The sequence below is a fragment of the Ranitomeya variabilis genome, chromosome 5 (genome assembly GCF_051348905.1).
Source record: "Ranitomeya variabilis isolate aRanVar5 chromosome 5, aRanVar5.hap1, whole genome shotgun sequence".
Classification (NCBI taxonomy): domain Eukaryota; kingdom Metazoa; phylum Chordata; class Amphibia; order Anura; family Dendrobatidae; genus Ranitomeya; species Ranitomeya variabilis.
In genome coordinates this window covers 126,377,214-126,400,040 of record NC_135236.1, presented here as the reverse complement: position 1 = coordinate 126,400,040, position 22,827 = coordinate 126,377,214, and the positions used below count along the sequence as shown (strand labels likewise).

General features: G+C 43.6%; 1 protein-coding gene across 1 annotated transcript in view; it reads left to right on the top strand.

Moving 5' to 3' along the window:
• IQCH (IQ motif containing H) overlaps positions 1-22,827 on the top strand; it is a 122,182-nt gene extending 99,355 nt beyond the window's left edge. The window contains exons 18-21 of the mRNA XM_077263254.1: positions 7,304-7,426; positions 13,907-13,968; positions 19,878-19,986; positions 22,342-22,827. Coding sequence (XP_077119369.1) covers positions 7,304-7,426; positions 13,907-13,968; positions 19,878-19,986; positions 22,342-22,410 — 363 coding nt within the window. The 3' untranslated portion in view covers positions 22,411-22,827. The remainder of the gene's footprint in view (positions 1-7,303; positions 7,427-13,906; positions 13,969-19,877; positions 19,987-22,341) is intronic.

Below are 22,827 nucleotides of genomic sequence, written 5' to 3'. Positions count from 1 at the left end.
ACTTCCTTAGGGCCAACCCGTCTCATACCCAAGCAATCTAGGCATCAGAATGGAGTGGGTTGCCTCCCTAAGGAACCGTTAACCCCCTGATACCTTTCGACCAGTCCGATAAAAGTCATCGGCGTTCCTGGGATATACCTGGGCAACTCAAGTCTGCATCGAGCTCGGAAAGGAGTGTACAAAGCGGTCCATTACAACTTTCTCTACCATCTGCGCCGGGGTAGAGGATTCCGGCTGCAACCAATTAGAGTCCAGCTTCTTATTCCAGTCCTTTAGCAAAGGCACGCAATCCAGGAGATCTGCACATTTCCATACACACAGCCATGTGGGAGACAAACGGCTCTCAATTTAAAAAGTGAACCACACCCAGGGGTGAAGATTTGGTGAGCAGCTGTCTCTCCCAACAATTCAACTGCTCAGAATCAATCTGTCATGCCCGGTTAGCCCCTTTTAGTCCTATATGTACTAAATTTATATTCCAACCACTTGGTTTCCGATCTGTATTAATTGCACCTGTTTTCACTCGTTACCTGTATAAAAGACACCTGTCCACACACTCAATCACTCACACTTCAACCTCTCCACCATGGCCAAGGCCAAAGAGCTGTCTAAGGACACAAGGGAAAAAAATTGTAGACCTGCACAAGGCTGGGATGGGATACAGGACAATAGGCAAGCAACTTGGTGAGAAGGCAACAACTGTTGGCGCAATTATTAGAATATGGAATAAACACAAGATGACTGTCAATCTTTCTCGGTCTGGGGCTCAATGCAGGATCTCTCCTTGTGGGGCATCGCTGGAGTCCTGGGTTCAAATCCCAGCAAGGACAACATCTGCAAGGAGTTTGTATGTTCTCCTTGTGTTTGTGTGGGTTTCCTCCTGGTACTCAGGTTTCCTCCCACACTCCAAAGACATACTGATAGGGAATTTAGATTGTGAGCCCCATCGGGGACAGCGATGATAATGTGTGCAAACTGTAAAGCGCTGCGGAATATGTTAGTGTTATATAAAAATAAAGATTTATTATTATTATTATTATTATTATTATGAGAAAGGTCAGGAATGAGCCCAGAACTACATGGGAGGACCTGGTCAATGACTTGAAGGTCCCCCTGCTCACGCCAACACGTGTCCAGGCCCGTTTGAAGTTCACCAATGACCATCTGGATGATCCAAAGGAGGCATGGCAGAAGGTCATGTGGTAAGATGAGACCAAAATAGAACTTTTAGGTATCAACTCCACTCGCCGTGTTTGGAGGAGGAAGAAGGATGAGAACAACGCCAAGAACATCCACCCAACCGTGAAGCATGGTGGTGGAAACATCATACTTTGGGGGTGCTTTTCTGCATAGAGGACAGGACGACTGCACCATATTGAAGGGAGGATGGATGGGGTCATGCATCTCGAGATTTTGTGCAACATCCTCCTTCCCTCAGTAATGGCATTGAAGATGGGTCGTGGCTTTGTCTTCCAGAATGACAATGACCCAAAACACACAGCCAGGGCAACTAAGGAGTGGCTCCGTAAGAAGCATTTCAAGGTCTTAGAGTGGCCTAGCCAGTCTCCAGACCTAAACCCAATAGAAAATGTTTGGAGGGAGCTGAAACTCAATGTTTCCCAGTGACAGCCCTGAAACCTGAAAGATCTGGAGAAGATCTGTATGGAGGAGTGGGCCAAAACCCCTGCTGCAGTGTGTGCAAACTTGGTCAAGAACTACAAGAAAGCTCTGTAATTGCAGACAAAGGTTTCTGTACCAAATATTAAGTTCTGTTTTTCTATTGTATCAAATATTTATTTCATGCAATAAAATGCAAATTAATTACCGTATATACTCATGTACTGTATAAGCAGAGATTTTCCGCACATTTTTTTTGTGCTGAAAACGCCTCCCCTCGACTTATACACGAGTCACGCTCTCAGAAAGCCGGAGGGGGAGCGGGGAGCCGGCGGTCAATGCTCAACCTCCGTCGCTGCATCTTGGTCCCTGCATCTCTGTCCGGGAGCCGGCAGCTTTCCTGTTCCTTTGCTCAGCAGTCAGGTGGTCCCGCTTATTAAGGTAATGAATATGTACACGTCTCCACTCTCATAGGCGTGTAGCGCATATTCATGACCTTAATGAGCGGTACCCTACAGCACAGGAAGAAGCTGTCGCGCCAGGACAATGGAGATGCAGGGACGTTCAGCGACGGCGCGAGGAGGGTGAGTATGACGGAGGAGGACGCCGAGCCCAGCATACAAGATGGGACAGGGGAGCCATGCATACAAGATGGTATGGGGGGAGCCATGCATACAAGATGGGATGGGGGGAGCCATGCATATAAGATGGGACAGGGGAGCCATGCATACAATGAGGGGACGGGGGGAGCCGAGCCATGCATACAAGATGGGACGGGGGAGCCATGCATACAAGATGGGATGGGGGGAGCCATGCATACAAGATGGGAGGCGGGGGAGTCATGCATACAACAGGGGGAGCCACACAGAGCAGGACAGGATGGGGGGAGCCATGCATAGCGGGATAAGAATGAGGGGACAATGCATACCCAGCTTATACTCGAGTCAATAAGCTTACCCAGTTTTCCGTGGCAAAATTAGGTGCCTCAGCTTATACTCAGGTCGGCTTAAAGTTTTTTAAAGATTCTGTTGCTAAGTTGAAGTGTAAATACAATAAAAATTACAGACCTCTTCATTCTTTTGTAGGTGGGAAAATTTGCAAAATCAGCAGTGTATCAAATACTTCTTTTCCCCACTGTGTATATATTGTTCACTTTTAGTGGGTAGAAATCAGCTGCTATTATGTCTCCTATACACACAAACAAGAAGGTTTTCTGTTCCCCTTTTTCTGTGTAACATACCCTGTGAAGCACAGTAGCAGTATAGGTTGTAGCTGTAAATCCAACACTGTAGTCAGAAAAACACTTACTAGAAATCTGTCTCTGCCTCTTTTCCTCATGTTTCTCCTGCCTCTTCCTTCCCTTCTCCATGGACTTCAATAGGCTACTGTAATCTGATGTGTCAGTGAGCTGGCAGTCCATTTTGTCTTGAGACAGAGTATAGCTGTTTTTCCAAGTGGGTGATGACTTCATGAGGTTCCACTTATACTGGTATGTGGAGAAAGAAGGATATTTGTCTGGCAAATTTTGTAATTTGTCTCTCTATAGTGGCTTGATCTATTGATTTATGCAAAATTTGTGAAAACAACAGTGCCATGGCAGATGTCATGTTACAAGTGCTTTAAATTGACCATGAAAAATCAATATGTACAAGAAATAATGTGCATATACATCAGTGTGTACATGAAATCAGCTAGCCCTACAGAAGAGAAAGCACGCTCCTTTTAAATCACATACAAAATAAATAAAATATATACTGACCTCTGTTCCAGAGGTAGGAACATCTTTCTCTAAGCAAGAACATTAAGAGATGGAAGTGTCACCCTTGTGAATTGATTTGCAGATTACAGTTAAACTGCGAGTTGCAGGTATTCTTTTCTATATTTCTGGCGAGTGCTCCTGTGTCCTCTATGAGAAATTTCTCCTAGACTCGTCTGGTGGTGTCTTATCTCGCAGAGAATAATAGGATCGGCAGTACGAAATCAGACATGACCTATACTTATCTCCACCGACAGATGAGACACCTACACATATCTGTCAGCCGATCCCTATTGTATCTGCTACTTTGACCAACATCAGTCTAATGTTTATGGTGACATTAACTCCTCTGACAACCAAAAAAAAGTCAGAAGACTGTAGGTAAACCTGCCATCCAGAAGCCACCCTTAGAGGTCTGGCAAGCTGAGATCCCGATCCCGGTAGTTGTCTGTGGAGTCCATGAAGAAAAAAATGTGACTTCTAATCCTAAAGAGACACTACTTTATATAAAATGAGGAAAATCAATCATGACCACCAGTAGACTCCTGAGCCACTATTAAATGGAGCAAATTAAATACTAGAGTCTTAAAGTCAAGACACAGGCGTGTGTCTAAATGGTCCTTAAATAGGTCCAGGAAGATGATGCAAAACTGTCAGCAGAACCAGGGGAAGGTGTTGTGAATTCTGCTCTTGGGCTCCCTCCGGTGGTTGTAAGTGGTAGCGCTGCTGTCTCTGAATCGCAGCATTTATCAGGTGTTTTCACTTTTTGCAATTTGGACAGGGCTATTTAGTCTTGCTTCACCCTTTAGTCAGTGCCAGTTGTCCATTGTTCCTGGAGGATTCACATCCCTGCCTGGTCTCTTCTGCTTTGCAGTTCTTTTCAACAAAGATAAGTTCTGGCCTTGATTTTTGCTGTCCACATGCTGTGGTCTTATTGTTCAGTTATTTTCCATGTTTTGTCTTGTCCAGCTTGGTCTGTATAAGGATTTGTTTAGCCAAGCTGGTATCTCTGGAGATGCAGATATACCCTCCATGTCTTTAGTTATCTGTGGAGTTTTTGTATTTTCTGTGGTGGATATTTTCTAGTGTTTTAATACTGACCGCATAGTACTCTGTCCTGTCCTTTCTATTTAGCTAGAAGTGGCCTCCTTTGCTAAATTCTCATTTCAGTCTGTGTATGTTTTTTCCCTTTCCTCTCACAGTCAATATTTGTGGGGGGCTGCCTGTTCTTTGGGGATTTTCTCTGAGGCAAGATAGTTTTCCCTTTTCTATCTCTAGGGGTAATTAGTCCTCCGGCTGTGTCGAGATGTCTAGGGAGCGCTAGGTACATTCCACGGCTACTTCTAGTTGCGGTGTTAGGTTCAGGGTCTGCGGTCAGTACAGGTACCACCTTCTCCAGAGTACGTCCCATGCTGCTCTTAGGCCACCAGATCATAACAGGAAGGAAACTGAGCCCAGGGTACCCGGGACAGGTGTTTAATACTGGCTCTGTGTTACACCACTGCCTGCATCCCTGCATGGCTTCCCATCCCCCATCATGCAGGGACAGCGAGTTACCACTCCTGGGCGTGCTGTAAGCTCCTTGTCCTCTGCTTGCTGTGCATTTTTCCTGATAGCATAATTAGGGCTTCCTGGTTCTTAAAGAGACAGTGTGTGCGCTCATAATGTGTTCCCAGCCAGTTGCTGGGAGTCACTTAGTACTTAAGGCACCTCCACATGTTGGGAGGTGCCTGAGCAACATTCTCCTTTAGTGTTGGTGCAACTACTAAGTTGCCAGATCCTGTCCCTGTTTCTGAATTCTGAACCTGTTTTCCCTGGGCTGTATACCTGACCCTGTTTCCCTGGGTCTGTATGCCCAGGCCTGTACCCCCAAGCTTGTGCCTGTGCCTGATTTTGACCGTATTAGGACCTATCCCTGAACCTGTTTGTATCTAAATCTGGATCTTTCGCTAAACCTTCTGTTTCTATACCAGTACCTATCTCAAGACTCTCTGTGCCTGAACCAGTACCTATCTACCTATCTCTTATCCTGCAGTATCTTATGCCGCACCTATCTCTAAAACCTGCAGTGTCTGAACCAATACCTATCTCCAAACCAGCTGTGTCTGAATTAGTACCAATCTATATTCTGTTGTTGCTGTGCCACATTAGTGAACTGTTGGTACAATTGCTGCTTCATTGTAAGTATTCTTTGTGAATCTGGTCCTGTCTGGCCTGCCTGTACCTGTCCTTGTGTTTGTTCTGTGTGTTCCTGACCCTGTCTGTTCTATGTTACCCTGATCTTGTCCTGCTGGAATCTGCAGTTCCCTGCCTGTCTGCACCTGCGCTTCCCTACCTGACCACACCTGCGGTTCCCTGCCTGTCTGCACCTGCAATTCCCTACCTGACCACACCTGCGGTTCCCTACCTGTCCACACCTGTGGTTCCCTGCCTGTCTGCTTCTGCGGTTCCCTGCCTGTCTGCTCCTGCGGTTCCCTGCCTGTCCGCTCCTGAGGTTCCCTGCCTGTCTGCACTGTTCCCTGCCTGTCCGCACCTGCGGTTCCCTGCCTGTCTGCTCCTGCGGTTCCCTGCTTGTCCGCTCCTGAGGTTCCCTGCCTGTCTGCACTGTTCCCTGCCTGTCCACACCTGCGGTTTCCTGCCTGTCTGCTCCTGCGGTTCCCTGCTTGTCCGCTCCTGAGGTTCCCTGCCTGTCCGCACCTGAGGTTCCCTGCCTGTCCGCACCTGCAGTTCCCTGTCTGTCCGCACCAGCGCTTCCCTGCCTGTCCGCACCTGCGGACTGGAACCTTTCCCGTCTATGATCCAGTTCTTCCTGAAGCTGTTCCTGTCCGTCCAGTCTGAACTGGGTCCTATCTCTACCAGTATATCAGCCGTGCCTGCCTGCACCTGCCAAAATATCAGTCGTGCCCACCTGCACCAACCTGCCTGTATACCAGCCCTGTCTGCCTGAAACTGCCTGTCCGTGAATCAGCTGTGCCAGTCAGTATACCTACAGTATCTGGCTGCACCTCCCGTTACTGTGTCCTGTCCCTTTGCGTGTCAGCTTGCGTGCGTTCGAGGTCTGTCCTTAAGTAGCACCTGGCGTCCATCGGGAGTCAAGTCTAACCCCACCATCAGGGGCTCTAGCAAAGAGTCAGGTGTTTGCTTAACAGCGCCCCTCCAAGCTCTCCTCAGTCCACGACCCACGCGTGCCGCCTGCATGCGTAACACTACAGGGAAACCAACGAGGTAGCGTTCTTACTCTTGATGGAGTTATGTTTATATACATATAATTTTGTGTGGGCCACAAGCTCACTTTAAGGCATTATCCTTTTTGCTATTTTGGATGGCTCGATGGGCGGCACATAAACTGTAATAAATATCTACTTTTAACACAACCGTTAGAAGTCTTTTCTGTAGACGGGGAAGGCAGTGTAAACACAGGGAACACAATGGACCAGGTCAGCTGTAAAACTCAGCCATCGATACCCTGCTCTTTGATTCCTCACAAAGGTTTTGGATTACAGCCTATAAAAGGTATTGATCAGAGAAAGCCATAAAGAGCAGTGCACACATGGTGCCCCTGTGGGAGACTGTAAGAGAACAGGCTGCACCATTTTTATGTACCCCATCATTCAATGTCCTTTGTGATACACGGACAGGGACCACTTGTGTTTACTGAACACAGACGCAGGTACATAAGTGCTTTGTCCCCTATGTGAGGCTACAACATATCACTATTTCTCTTGTGGATTATTAGACTGAAACGAAGACCTCTTTTTCCATGGTAGAGTACTGATCTGTGCAATTACTTCAAGGACAGATGTATCCTCCTTCAGTGACGCTAGATGCAAATAGTACGATGTGATGTCAGCAGAATAAATGTCCTGCAACGGAGGTTTAATAAAAAAAGTCATCTCTCTCATGGGAAATTCTGTTTTTTCTCTATTCCAGACAATAATTTTAGACCGAGTTGCCGTTCTCAGCACCCGGATGGTTCACACAAACCTTTCACTTGTGTATTACAATGTCTTCTTCCAGATGTGTAAAGCCCATGGCATTGGTTATGATGTAAAGGTGAGATATAAAAGTATAGATAATATCCATGTGCTTAAAATGGAATAATATTAGTGTAAATAGCTAAAATGTGCAGCTGATCTCCTTCCGTAGAGCTCCAAAGAGACTTTCTGTTAATTTACATTGGCCACACTGTGGTTCATCCGTGGCACAATGTACATTCAGACACATCCATGGCAGGTCCTGTAGCTTTTAATGTTGCCTGCAGTTTTAGGCAGGTGTAGGAAAGATGCTTTAAAGTAATGCTTTCAAAATTAGAAGTGTTCATTTATTTTTGTCAATTTAACAAAATGCAAAGTGAATGAACAAAAGAGAAATCTAAACCAAATCATTATTTGGAGTGAACCCCTTTTGCCTTAAAATTAGCATCAGTTCTTCAAGGTATACTTACACATGGTACTCCAAGATGTTTGGTACAACCTCCGTGCCGAGTTCCTTCAAAAACTAACGACAGTGCTAAATAATAATTATAATATTATTTCTATAGCGCCAACATATTCTGTAGGACTGTACAGTTAAGCGGTGACATGTACAGTGACACACAGTTCAACAATTACAGGAGTAGTGAGGATCCTGCTCACAGGCTTGAAATCTATAAGGAAATAGGGGGGACACAATAGCTAGAAAATACCCGTCATGTGTGGTCCAGCCATCATTATAATAACTAGGGGTTCTCATATAAGCTGTATGATCCGGGCATCAGCTGGTATCTAAGTATACAGTTACCAAGTGCTATTGGATTCATGGAGGATGTGGAGACTGATGAGTAGGAAGGACCAGATTATGTGGAAAATTTAGAAAGAGGGAACAGGGAAGAGTTAGATTAGTGAATTGAGGTACTAGGCCTGTCTAAGGTGTTTTTAAGGCACTTAAAAATGTGGGAGTTAGGAATTAATCGGATCATATGGGGTAGTGCATTCCAAAAAACTGGTGCAGCATGAGAGCAGTCTTGGAGATGGACTTGCTAGGTTCAGATTATGGAGAATGTTAGTCTTAGATCAGTTGCAGAACTAAGAGAATTGGTAGCGTAATAGACAGAAATGAGGAAGGAGATATAGGTTGGTGCAGAACTGTGGAGAGCTTTGCGGGTGAGAGAGATAAGTTTGTATTGTATTCTGTACCTGACGGGCAACCAGTGTAATGACTGGCACAAGGTGGAGGCATCAGTGTAGCGGCTGGACAGAAATACAACCCTGGCTGCCGCATTCAGGACAGATTGGAGTAGTGAAAGTTTAGTTAGAGGGAGACCGATCAATAGAGAGTTGCAGTAGTCCAGCCCAGAATGAATAAGAGTGGCAGTAAAAGTTTATGCAGTCTCAAAGGTGAGAGATGGTCAGATTCTGGAGATGTTTTTAAGATGCAGGTAACATGAGTGAGTGAGCGATTGGATATGGGGAATATAGGAAAGTTCTGTCGATGTAGACTTGTGCAAATCCGTATGTCTCTTATCAGTCCAGCGCACTTACTACCATATTTCTTCACCGCAGTTTCTATGTTTTTGTGCACATTTGAGTGTCTTAACCTTGTTTCCATGTTGTAGCTGTGGTTTCTTGGCCACGGTTCTGCCAAGATATAGATGTACCTGTGTCCCACTGGTTGCTGCCTGTCAATGACCTAACTAGAGTCTGATGGGCCCTGGTGCAAAATTTGGATCTGGAGCCCCACCTGCATATTGTCCAGATGTATGAGCCCCTGTAGCGATCTAGATGCTATAAAGGCATACGTGTTCGCCCCTCATGTAGTAATGTCCCCATTCTGCCGTTATCCTGTAATAATTTCCACATCCTGGCTCCTTCTTGTTATATTGACTCCATCATGGGCTCCTTCTTGCAATGTCCTCAATCCTGAACCTTTTCCAGTAATAATGTTCTCCATCTTGGACCCCTTCTTGGTATAATGTCCTCTATGCTGGGCCCCTGCTAATAATATTGTCCCCATTCTGGTATAATGTTCTCCATCCTAGGCCGCATCCAGTAATAATGTCCCCCATCCTGGTATAATGTCCCCAATCCTGAGCCCCTTCCAGTAATATTGTTCCCATCCTGGTATAATGTCTTCCATCCTGAGCCCCTTCCTATAATAATGTCCTACATTCTGCTGCTCTTTTCCAACATATTTTTAAAAAAATCTACAGTACATACCAAAAGTTTGGACACACCTTCTCATTTAAAGATTTTTCTGTATTTTCATGACTATGAAAATTGTACATTCACACTGAAGGCATCAAAACTATGAATTAACACATGTGGAATTATATACTTAACAAAAAAGTGTGAAACAACTGAAATTATGTCTTATATTCTAGGTTCTTCAAAGTAGCCACCTTTTGCTTTGATGACTGCTTTGCACACTCTTGGCATTCTCTTGATGAGCTTCAAGAGGTAGTCACCGGAAATGGTTTTCACTTCACAGGTGTGCCCTGTCAGGTTTAATAAGTGGGATTTCTTGCCTTATAAATAGGGTTGGGACCATCAGTTTTGTTGTGCCGAAGTCTTGTGGATACACAGCTGATAGTCCTACTGAATAGACCAGTGATGGGCAAACTTTTGAGCTCGGTGTGTCAAAATTCGCCAAAAAACCGAACATAACTTGGGTGGTGTGTCACCTTGATAAAAAAAACATAATTTTGCGACATGTATAGTTTAAATAACAAATATGTATAATTATAATTATTTAACTTACCTGCTTAGTGACTTCTTTGTTCATCTGTCAGTTGGTTTCTTTTGTTGGTCTTGCTATTATTTAACTTGTGTGGGGTGCCGTGAACTAAGATAAGTGAGGGGGAGGAGGAATTCTTGCGATGGCGAACCTGTGGCACTCCAGCTGTTGCGGTGGTAACTCAGATATTCTCTTAATAATTGCATCTTTATTCTGCATATCATGAAATAGAACTGGTGCACATCTTAAGAGAGTATCTTTAATAAATTCTCCCTCACTGAGTGCTTTTCCATGCTGAGCTATGGAGTGAGCAATGCTCAGACTTGCAGATGTTAAATTTGTAGAGCTTTTTACAAATTTAAGGATGGAATTAGATTGGCTCTTATGAAGGTGTAGCTGCCTGGAAACGTATTCCTTCCTTTCATCCTCACTTTTTTTCAATAGCTGGGAATGATTAGTTTCAAAATGTCTATTTACATTCCACGTTCTGCTTACTACCGTTTCACTACATAGAACGCAAAATGATCTGCCATTTTTTTCTATAATGCCATACATCTCAGTCCATGTCTCTTGAAAGGGTCGGCTACTGCTACTACCACTCCCTTTACTTAACTTTGGTTTTTTATTTTGTGGCTTCTCCATGAGAGAAGATTTATAGTTAGCCCTGCAGGCAATTAGCAGAAATAGGGGTTAATAAGGATGCACCACAAACAGTAATGGTGGTGAAATGGAGTCTGTACTATGCTGCAAGATGGCGTTCCTAATGGCGGGAAACGGCACCCATAGCACAGGCCTCTTCCAGCCTCCCCCTCACTTACCTCAGTAATGGCCAATGACACCCCACAGTTCACTGGATGATGGTTGCTGTAGTAGTCACAGGGCCTGCAGACAGCAATCACAGGGCCTGCAGACAGCAGTCACAGGGCCTCCAGACAGCGATCACCTCAGGCCTCAGAAGTGCATCCCAAGTGCAGCCTGGGACCTCCGGCCGGCGCAGCAGGGAGCAGCGCAATGCCGCCCAAATAACAGAGCTAGGGCGCAGAGCGTCTAGGCATGGGACCGGTAGGTCCGATCTTTCCGGCCGGCAAAGCAGGGAGCAGCGCAATGCCGCCCAAACAACAGAGCTCCGGCGCAGAGGCTGGGACTTCCGGGAGCTGCGCCGGGCCTACCGGAAGTCCCAGGCCTAGACGCTCTGCACCGGAGCTCTGTTGTTTGGGCCCACAGACCTCCTGCATGGCATCCGACCCGCACGGAGGCCTGGGACTTCCGGGAGCTGCGCCGGGCCTACCGGAAGTCCCAGGCCTAGACGCTCTGCGCCGGAGCTCTGTTGTTTGGGCCCACAGACCTCCTGCATGGCATCCGATCCGATAAAAAATCGGAACGGCTTGCCATGCAATGTAAGGAGGCAATTTCTATTGGGCCGCGGCCGGCGGCCTGCGTGTCACTGAAAATGACTACGCGTGTCAGCACTGACACGCGTGTCATAGGTTTGCCATCACTGGAATAGACTGTTAGAATTTGTATTATGGCAAGAAAAAGCAGCTAAGTAAAAACCGAGTGGCCATCATTACTTTAAGAAATGAAGGTCAGTCAGTCTGAAAAATTGGGCAAACTTTGAAAGTGTCCCCAAGTGCAGTGGCAAAAACCATCAAGCGCTACAAAGAAACTGGCTCACATGAGGACCGCCCCAGGAAAGGAAGACCAAGAGTCACCTCTGCTTCTGAGGATAAGTTTATCCGAGTCACCAGCCTCAGAAATCGCAGGTTAACAGCAGCTCAGATTAGAGAACAGGTCAATGGCACACAGCGTTCTAGCAGCAGACACATCTCTACAACAACTGTTAAGAGGAGACTTTGTGCAGCAGACCTTCATGGTAAAATAGCTGCTAGGAAACCACTGCTAGGGACAGGCAACAAGCAGAAGAGACTTGTTTGGGCTAAAGAATACAAGGAATGGACATTAGACCAGTGGAAATCTGTGCTTTGGTTTGATGAGTCCAAATTTGAGATCTTTGGTTCCAACCACCGTGTCTTTGTGCGATGCAGAAAAGGTGAACGGATAGACTCTACATGTCTGTTCCCACCGTGAAGCATGGAGGAGGTGTGATGGTGTGGGGGTGCTTTGCTGGTGACACTGTTGGGGATTTATTCAAAATTGAAGGCATACTGAACCAGCATGGCCACCACAGCATCTTGCAGCGGCTTGCTATTCCATCCGGTTTGCGTTTAGTTGGACCATCATTTATTTTTCAACAGGACAATGACCCCAAACACACCTCCAGGCTGAGTAAGGGCTATTTGACCATGAAGGAGAGTGATGGGGTGCTACGCCAGATGACCTGGCCTCCACAGTCACCAGACCTGAACCCAATCAAGATGGTTTGGGGTGAGCTGGACCGCAGAGTGAAGGCAAAAGGACCAACAAGTGCTAAGCATCTCTGGGAACTTCTTCAAGATTGTTGGAAGACCATTCCTAGTGACTACCTCTTGAAGCTCATCAAGAGAATGCCAAGAGTGTGCAAAGCAGTCATCAAAGCAAAAGGTGGCTACTTTGAAGAACCTAGAATATAAGACATAATTTCAGTTGTTTCACACTTTTTTGTTAAGTATATCATTCCACATGTGTTAATTCATAGTTTTGATGCCTTCAGTGTGAATGTACAATTTTCATAGTCATGAAAATACAGAAAAATCTTTAAATGAGAAGGTGTGTCCAAACTTTTGGTCTGTACTGTATATATACTGTATATTCTTCTTACCTTCCCGGCTCCCACAATGCTTGGCTTCCTCTTCTATAGCCTGCAGCATAAAGCTACTTTCACACTTGCGTTTTTAGCAATCCGTCGTTTTGGGCAAAAAACAGATCCTGCAAATGTGCTCGCAGGATGCGTTTTTTGCCCACAGACTTGTATTAGTGACAGATGGCCACACGTCACGTCCGTCGTGCGACGGATCCGTCATGTTTTGGCGGACCGTCGTCCCAAAAAAACGTTCAATGTAACCTTTTTTTGTCCGTCGTGTCCGCCATTTTCAACCGCGCATGCGCGGCCGAAACTCCACCCCCTCCTCCCCGGACTTCAGAATAAGCAGTGGATGCGTTGAAAAACTGCATCCGCTGCCCACGTCGTGCACAAATTTCACAACATGCGTCGGTACGTCGGCCCGACGCATAGTGAAGGACCCGTACCGGCGCAAGTGTGAAAGTAGCCTAAGCCAGCAGCTGACCTTGGCATGCCCACCAGGAGCTGAGCTTGACGTCATTGCTGTATGCTGCCCGTGATGGGCAAACCGACTTCAGCTGCCGGCCCCTGAAGGATCATATATTTACTGTATATTACGAAGTGCCCAACCCTCTATATTCACTGCATTTTGGCCAAAATTAAAACCAGTTGCATTAAGTACCTTATAGGCTGAAAATCAGCTCCTTAAAAAGTAGTATGTAATATTAGGACAATGGAAAAAACCTTTAAACAATGTGGAAAGCACTGAACTGATAGAAATGGTGAACTGAATTGCAGTGGTGAACAAACCATGGCTATGACAGGATTGTGACTGAGTGCATGTGGGAACAGTAAATCATCATAACATGAGGTCCAATAAGGCAGGCCATTCTATAGAAGAATAAGTGTTGGAGGATAGAGACGTTTGTATTTCAATCCCTGGCTGACAATGGGTTTATTATTGAAATGTAAATCTGGCAGATAATCAGCCATTGACCCCTGACACCATCCCCGTACATGGCAGCAGGTTATCTTAGAACTTAATATATATTGATTATTCAGACTAATCATGTCACAAATACCACATTTTCTTTACTTGGCAGGAAAAACAAGGGACAGTGTTTGCGCTCTTGGAAAACCAGAAAAGGCATCGCATAGGAATGATGTGAGTATCTCAATACAATCCTGGAGATTTCTGGCCTTAGACATTTTCATAAATTTTACCTGGTGATATGAAAATCAGTTATTACCTAGCCATAGAGATTGCTTTATTTTTCTGCAAATGGAGTGCTTCCCATGGGGTCTGCTGGGGCAAAAAAAATTGTCTTACAGAGGACCTTTCACTACTTTTTTTATTCATAACTACCTACCTCATCATAAAGTGGCTGAAGAGCTGATTACATTTTTTTTGTTTCCTTTTTCTTTGTGATCACTGTTGTAGAACGTCTGTGGATGGGAATGTGTTTTTATTTTTCTCCCTCTATAATGCTGGCCAATCATAACCATTTTCAGTGTGATCATGTGACACTTGAGGTTTCTCACTGACGACGGCTTACTCCCGTTGGTTCCAGCACCAGTAGAGGAGAAAAGCTGCTGTGTGGGAGCGCCTTAGCAATGAAGATCATCGTGGTAGCAGCATTTATCACATACAACACTCTGGGCAGGTATCAGGGAATAAGGAGATTGGTGGTACGCCCCGATACCTGTTATAGGCCCAGCGTGTTGTGTGTGACAAATGCTGTTCTCATAATGACCTTCATATTTCTTCATTCCAACGCTGTAGCTCTCCTCTTCTTCCGGTACTCAACAGAAGATAAGAGTTCTCATCATGATCAAAGGACACGCATCAAGTCTCACCAGATCAAGATGAAAAACCTGTTTTGACATTGTTTGTGGGCTTTTGTATTTGTTTTCCTCTATGACTTTGTCTTCCTATGATTAGGCAGAGTCATATGGGTTAAACGTAAACCCTTCCAGAGAAGAATCACTGATGGCGCCCCCTTCGTTGAAGGAGAAATTTGCCTATTAGCTGCAGTAAAACTCAGAAATCTATGTCTCAGCAATGCAGTGAAGAAAAAAAAAGAGAGGAAAAAAAAAAAATTTAATCGGCTCTGCAGTCACTTTTTGATGAGGTAGGCAGTTATCAATACAAAAAAGTAGTGATAGGTCCTCTTTAAATCCCATAGATTTGGATGGAATGGAAGCTTATTTAAGCCTCCTTCATCAATGCACGTTTTAAGTACGTCTTTTATGTTTTCTCAGAGCACAAACTCTCTATAGTCCGTATTATTTTTGCAGTTTGGGTGTCTGCAAAAATAAACTGGAGAAATGTTCATTTTTGACTTGAGTCACGGGTCAAACTCGACCATTCATATCAATGGGTTTGTGAAATAAATTGACAGGTTGTGAAAGCCATCCATGTGCTCTGTTCATTTTTTTTTTCTACAGAGATTTTCAACATATGTAAACTAGGGGAACAGGACATCCAATAAAATAATATGCTAAATGTTAGAAACCAAGGTATAATATGAATACAACTTGTAATATTAATATCGAAATTCATATATAATCAAATAACGATAAACCAGAAAGGGAGTTTTATGTCCAGAGCACCCGGCGATAAGGTCAACAAGAATCAAATGTTTAATGTTCTCAGAACGTCATACGGGATCAATAGTTATTTGATGAGATAGGATTCAACTAACTGTACAGCAATTAACAAAACAAAAAGATTGGAGGAGAACGGTGTTTTTTCCTGAGACCCTTCATGCTCCTATTTTTCAAGGCGCTTTATGTTTTTGAATGGTGGTGTGTTTTAGAAGTTCCCTTTCTGAGTACCAGGTTGTCACCCTGAACTGTTTTCTTTGTTGTGCATTGTGGAGGGTAGGATAGCTAGGATACGTTCACATATATTAAAGAGGTTTTCTACCCTAGGTTCTGTAAGGATGGATGCCTCTTCCCAAAGAAAGAGAAAAGATAATTTTTCAAAAAATAATTAATGTGCTGAAGCATGGAGAGATATCTGAGTTTGAAAGATTGCTTTTTTGCTGCAGCTGAAATCATGTGTAAGAGTTTTCCAGCTTCATTTTCACATTTGTTTAATGAGATCTACCCACCCGAAGAGGACCCAGACCATGTCAAGGGGTACAAAATTGACATGTGGCCTGATTCATCAATACCAGCGTGAACACCGTCAAGGGGAGTTATGGAGTCAGATGCTCCTGATTCATGAAGAGGTACATGGACTAGAGTGAGATTTCTGGTGTACGGAACGCTACAGCTAGTTATGAATTAGACAAACTGTGGTGTCCTGTCCCAGCTACACTCATTTTGGCAGAGCTTGGAGAAACTGGTGTCACAACTCCAAAAGTCACAAAATGTTGGCACAAATCTGACTTACACCTAATTTTTGTGACTTTTCAAAGCTTTTATGCCAGAATTCTGGCGTCCAAGCTTTGTTAAATCTGTCCCATAGTGTTTTATTCTTAGCCAAAATCTCTTTCTCTATCACATCACGCGACCATAGACCGTGTGTGATGTCTTCTTGGGGAAAGCCACTTTTAAAAACATGCATCTGTCGGAAAAATGCCCATCTTGTAGTCTCTGGGGTGGGAGATGAGATGTATGATCTGTGGAAGAGTTTTAAGGTCATTTCAACATATCTGGTGGGAGCATTTTAAGGGAATAAGTCAGCATTGATTGTTCTTCCGAGATGTGAGTGCCAGGTAAGGAAAGTCTACAGCCAGAAGGACCTGTTGTGGTCGAGTGTGATACTGTATTTTCAGAGTGCAGAAAAATGGACCCTTGTGACGACAGAAGTGCCAAGAACTGTATGGAAAGATTGGTCCCACACAGGTGATTGGTTGCCAAGGAGGCATTTAGTAATGGCACCTGTTTGAACTTGTTATCAGTATAAAAGACACTTGTTCACAACCTCAAATAGTCACACTCCAAACTCCACTATGATGAAGACCAAAGAGCTGTCGAAGGACACCAGAAGCAAAATTGTAGCCCTGCACCAGGCTGGGAAGACCGAATCTGCAATAGGCAAGCAGCTTGGTGTGATGAAATCAACTTTGGGAGCAATAATAAGAAAATGGAAGACATACAAGACCACTGATAATCTCCATCGATCTGGGGCTTCACGCAATATCTGACCCCGTGGGGTCAAAATGATCACAAGAACGGTGAGCAAAAATCCCAGAACCACACGAGGTGACCTAGTGAATGACCTGCATAGAGCTGGGACCACCATAACAAAGGCTACCATCAATAACACACTACGCCGCCATGGACTCAGATCCTGCCAGACGTGTCCCCCTGCTTAAGCCAGTACATGTCCGGGCCCGTCTGAAGTTTGCTAGAGAGTATTTGGATTATCCAGAAGAGTATTAGGAGAATGTCGTATGGTCTGATGAAACCAAAGTAGAACTGTTTGAAGCAGAAGCATATGAAGGTCCTGGAGTGGCCTGGCCAGTCTCCAGATTTCAACCCCTTAGAAAACCTTTGGAGGGAGTTGAAAGTCCGTGTTGCCCAGCGACAGGCTCAAAACATCACTGCTCTAGAGGAGATCTGCATGGAGGAATTGGCCAACATACCACCAACAAACAGTGTGTGCCAACCTTGTGAAGACTTACAGAAAACGTTTGACCTCTGTCATTGCCAACAAAGGATATATAACAAAATATTGAGATGAACTTTTGTTTATGACCAAATACTTATTTTCCACCATAATTTGCTAAATAAATGTTGCCAAATCAGACAAGGTGATTTTCTGGATTTGTTTTCTCATTTTGACTCTCATAGTTGTGGTCTACCTATGATGTCAATTACAGGCCTCTCATCTTTTTAAGTGGGAGAACTTGCACAATTGGTGGCTGACTAAATGCTTTTTTCCCCCACTGTATGTAGTCTTTGGTAGTGGGGGTAAGGAGTCTCCACGGGTCACATGGGATCAGACCAGATAAAATAGAGAGCAGGGCTGATGTGACTGGGCTTGTTCTGCTCATTGTTCCCAATCTGTCTAGATCAGCCTGTAGAACCGCATTAAAATCTCCCACCATCTCAAGGGTGCCCATAGATTTACCTGAGAGAAAGGCCGGCAAGGAAGTGTAAAAGTCTTGGTTGGGTGTCGTGGGAGCATACTTGTTTAGTAACGTATATGGCTAATGTTGGGTTATCAAGAAGAGATCTGCCCTATGGATCTGTATGTGAGTGTATGATGGAATGTGGCAAGGTTTTTTTTAGGACAATGGCAATTTCCCTGCTCTTAGAAGTGCAGGAGGCCTCTAGAAAGCAGCCAATCCAGTTAGCTTTTAAAGATTGGTGATCAGTCCCACTCCAATGAGTTACCCGGAGGATGAAATATCAGAGTTTAATGAGGTTTTTTCCCACTTTGCAGGTATATGCCAACCCACCACATTCCATGAGATGCCATGAGATTATCTTGATGTTTGTGGAAGTGGTGTAGTTATTATCACTTGTAAGATAGTATGTACTCATCCTTTCTCTGGGAAGCTCGGTAATGGAGACCAGATGAATTGGTGTAAGCAGGGGGAGCCGTCTCTTGGAAGGAGTGATTCTAGGGGAAGGATCCTACCAGAGCCTAAGGGAAGGGTAACTAAACTAAACAAAAGGAAAATAGCACAAGACTTAATTCACATATGTGGCTTTTAGGACCAAGTATAGACAGAAGGACATTTTCTTCAACAACATTAATAGACAGTTTTGTAATAAACCCAGGGTGGGGTGTTTAAGCAGAAACTTGTTACAAAAATTCAACCAATTACAGTCAACCATGGACCAGTCAAGGATCAGGGCAACTAAAGTATCTGAACTGCTGCTGGGTCATCAAATAGGAGAGGCTTTTACTAACTATGGTACCAAGCCAAGATGGAAATTGATGTTGGAATGGGAGATTTTTTTTACTATTAGGCATTTGCAGATTGGGGAGAATGAACACCTTTTCTGAGTGCTGGAAGTAGAGTAGTCTTGGAAAAGCAAAATCTATTGTAAGTGTATTAAAGTGATTCAAGCTGGATAATAATTGTGATGCATTTTAGACTGTGATCTAAGTTTACATTTATTAATTGGCCTACTTTGGTCTACTATGTTACTCCAATTTGTGACAAATTTTGGAGCATGGGGTTGCATTTTAAGCCACACCGTTCCCCTTGGCAACTTGTCAATAGACATTGCCCCCAGTGTCAAATGTGTCAGACCATGATTAAAACATAATAAATGTGCTGCAAGGCATGTAAGTGTTTTTGGACACAAATTATGATCAATGTTAGATCAAGAAAGTGACCACAGAGAAGCCCATATAGATGTCCCGGTGCCTCATCTGATTAGTAGGCCTGTTGCAACGTTTAGTACGCGTTGTGCTGCAAAAGTACATTGCGCTGACTCTACTAATCAAAAGAAGTACTTGGGGATGCCGGCAGGTAGGAGGAGGTTGTCTGGGCTTAGGACTAGTGGCCATGGACTACTCACATGGCTTCTGAATTGTGGTCTGCTTATCTCTAGTAGCTGCCTCCTCCTTCTCAATCTGCACATTTAGGGACTTGAGAAGTCCACTAGGCACAAGCGATCTATGATTGAAGTCCTAGGACAAATAAAGTGATTTTACCAATATGCTGCAGATACTGGGTTTGCCATGGGTGCACCTTTGTGCCAGTATTACGGATGCAGGTCCTAATCCTACTGTAGTTCTACGGGCCCAAACAGACCACTTCATATGTCACTATAGCCCCGCCAGTTTGGACCCTTAGCAGGACTTGCGTCACACAAGTGCCAATAAAACGCTTGTCTGAAACTGGCCTTACAATGAGAGCTGTATTGACACTATTGATGTGGACACCCACCCCTGTATATTTTGTCAAGCAGCTCGAGAGACTGAAATTAGTGTGAATGACAGGAATAGGCATGGTCATGTATAACTTTGCATAAGTGGACAATTATTAATAGGCCAGTCCCTTAAGTTTGTAGTAAGGCTAAACTTCTACATATGAATAAATGGTAAAATAATGCATGCATTGGGGCACTGACCTGCTTCTTTCTGATTCTCATTACCAGGAGCATTGCTGAAGACCTCCAGGGAGCACTGATGACCTTTGCACGCAATCTGTTCATCATCCATCAGGAAATATCAGCCCCTAACATGCAGGGAGAAACTAATTTCAAGGTGAGTTGTTAATTAAGTAACGATTTCAGCTCTGTTTTGGCAGTCACTGGGCAGGAACGTGTACAGAGACGCTTCATTCTTCATGAGAACATCTTTCAGTGTCTAGTAATTACTGTCCTGCACGAGAGACAGAGAGTTAATGATCGGCACGAGGTTCCTATCACTGGGAGATTATATGTAACAATGAGATGATTTATACTGAAAGGTTACCTACATCAATAGTGAAATGGTCAGACACAGCCAATAGTTATAGCCAACATTGTTATGGGACATTAAGTTGTAAGTAGATATTACATAACACTTGTAAATCTGAGAGAATAGTTGTATGAAATATGTGCAGAGACATTATTATCTCTTTGGCTGCATTGAATAGAAATATTCACTATATTACCTTAGACAGTTGTTATATTCTCCTTGCTCACATGCCAACATATGTCCTTAATTGTCACCAGATTTCATAATAAACATTACTAAACAGATATTTTAGCCTTTATGAGGCTGGTGTGTTTACTTTAGAAATCCAAGTCAGAATGGTTGCATAATCCTTTTGGAAAGTCTCCTCCCACTGAGCATGACTGACAACTCCTCAGTGTTCCTCCTCCCTTCTGAGATCTCACACTGCTTGGTACAAGCTGCAGCTGTCAGGTTGGGAGGTCAGAGAATTAATACACTTCATTTAATGAGCACTCTCACTTTATAACATACCCATTCTAATATCAGGATTAAACAGCCATTTTTCCATGTATAATAATGTATGTGGTTTGTGTTGTGAAATCCTCTGGCAGGTCCACTTTAATTAATCTGGTTTCTCCATAACTTGAGTTAGAGCAATAGTACGGGATTTGTTTATACAGAAATGTGAACATTTGATCTTTTACAGTGAGAGTACATGACTCCATCTATTGGAAGTTGTGAAAATGTAACTATTGTACAAAGCAGGGGCGGCACTGTGGACCAAGGGGTGAAAGTAGTAATTAAAGGGGTTCTACTGTCAAGTAGGACATAAGGACATCATAGAGGGGAGTCCCTGGGTCTGGCAGACTGAACAGCTGTCATGTTTTACTAGGTTTTGTTCAAAATATGGCTGTCAAAATCAACTGTCTGCTGGATTCGCTGGTGGCTGGACATGCATTGGTCTCCACCAGTGAGAAAGAGGTTCCATCCACCCAATATAAATGTAATGCTCCTATGGCATTGTCCATTGGTCATCATTGATAACATCATAGCAATGTAAAAAAAGTGGTGAAGGTAATGCAGAGAAGACATGTTCTGTGTCTTCCCTGCAATGTCCAATAAATAGTTCACTAAAAACAGTGCTCATATTAGCTGTCATATCACCATAGCCACAGCTCCATGCATGAAGACATGTAGGGACCACATAGATCATGTGTTCCCTGTTAATCTGAGCCCAGTAGTGTAACATAAATGCAATAATACATATATATATGATATATATAATGAAGGGGGAAAACATATCCATACACATATAACTAACAGGGGGCATTTGTTTGTTTTTCTGTGCTACAACGTTCCATGTTGCATATCTGCAACATTTCAAAGGTGATATTTTTTTTTCTGTTCAAAACAACCCCAGACATGAAGGAATTACTAAAACCACACTTCATGACATAATAGAATCACATTGTCACTTCGTCTCCCAAAAATGTAGCATAACTTTATGAATGAACAACCATGCAGTTTGAAGAATCTGGGACCCAACGCAAATTCGGAACAAACAATTATCATGTGTTACTTATCACATTGGTCTCCTCCAGTGGTTAGAAAAGACTTATGGGGCCCTCAAGGTCTTTGCTGTGAGCTCAACTTTTGCCCAGTAGGGTTCACTGATTTTTTTTTATTATATTGAAAAAAAGTGTTTCATCATTGTCTTGGATCTGATTTTCATCAGTGTTTGGCTAGTGTGCCAGTTTTTCCCATCAGTGTTTCATAAGTTTTACACATGAAAAAGTGACAAAAAAACTGATGGAGGTTTCTCTAACTTTTCCTATCAAACAGTCAAGAAAAATGGAGAGTACACTGATGGCATCCAAGCGCTGTCCAGTTTCTTCAGACCCATAGATGTGCATTGGAGAGTTTGTTTTTTTTGAGCATCCCACTAAACTATAATAGGTATGAGTTCTATCCGTGAAAAACACAGACAAAACTCGTACGTGAAAAACTGACATCTGAATGAGGCCTTGTAGTTATGAATGAATCAGTCATTCCAATGGATGAACTTGAGGCATGGAACAAAACCTATTTCCTAAACCTATAACGCAATACTATGTTATTTCTGGAATATCAGATCATTTCTATACAGTAACACCTGACTGACATTCACTTTCTAATTTCCAGGAAACAGTACAAGAAATTGAAGCGATTCTTGGAGTTACAGAAGAAAACAAACTAAAATTTGAAGAATAATGTTAGACCATTCTTCTAGACCCCAAGATCTAGACTGGCCGGTAACCACCAAGAAAACTGAACGCATAGAATATCCTCACAAGAAGGTCAACTATGACGGAAAACAAGTACAGAAGAAAGAGCATAATAACCAGCAGTTAATCCAGATTATGGAGTAGATCGTGCTATTTTAATCTGCATTTAGAATGTATATGTGGCTAACATATAATTGTGTCTTCTGTAATCCGGTACAAGAAGGGTATTATGAAAATCCTAACCAAGGATGGCTTTCTAGGTTAAATAAGGACTACACTTAGCACAAGTCAAAATGCAAGATCCTGGAAAGCATATGTGGTATACGCCATTATTCTACATGCCTAATCTCTAACCCTATGGATGATTTTGTCAACTAGTAAAATAAAATGTGTTCGTATTTTA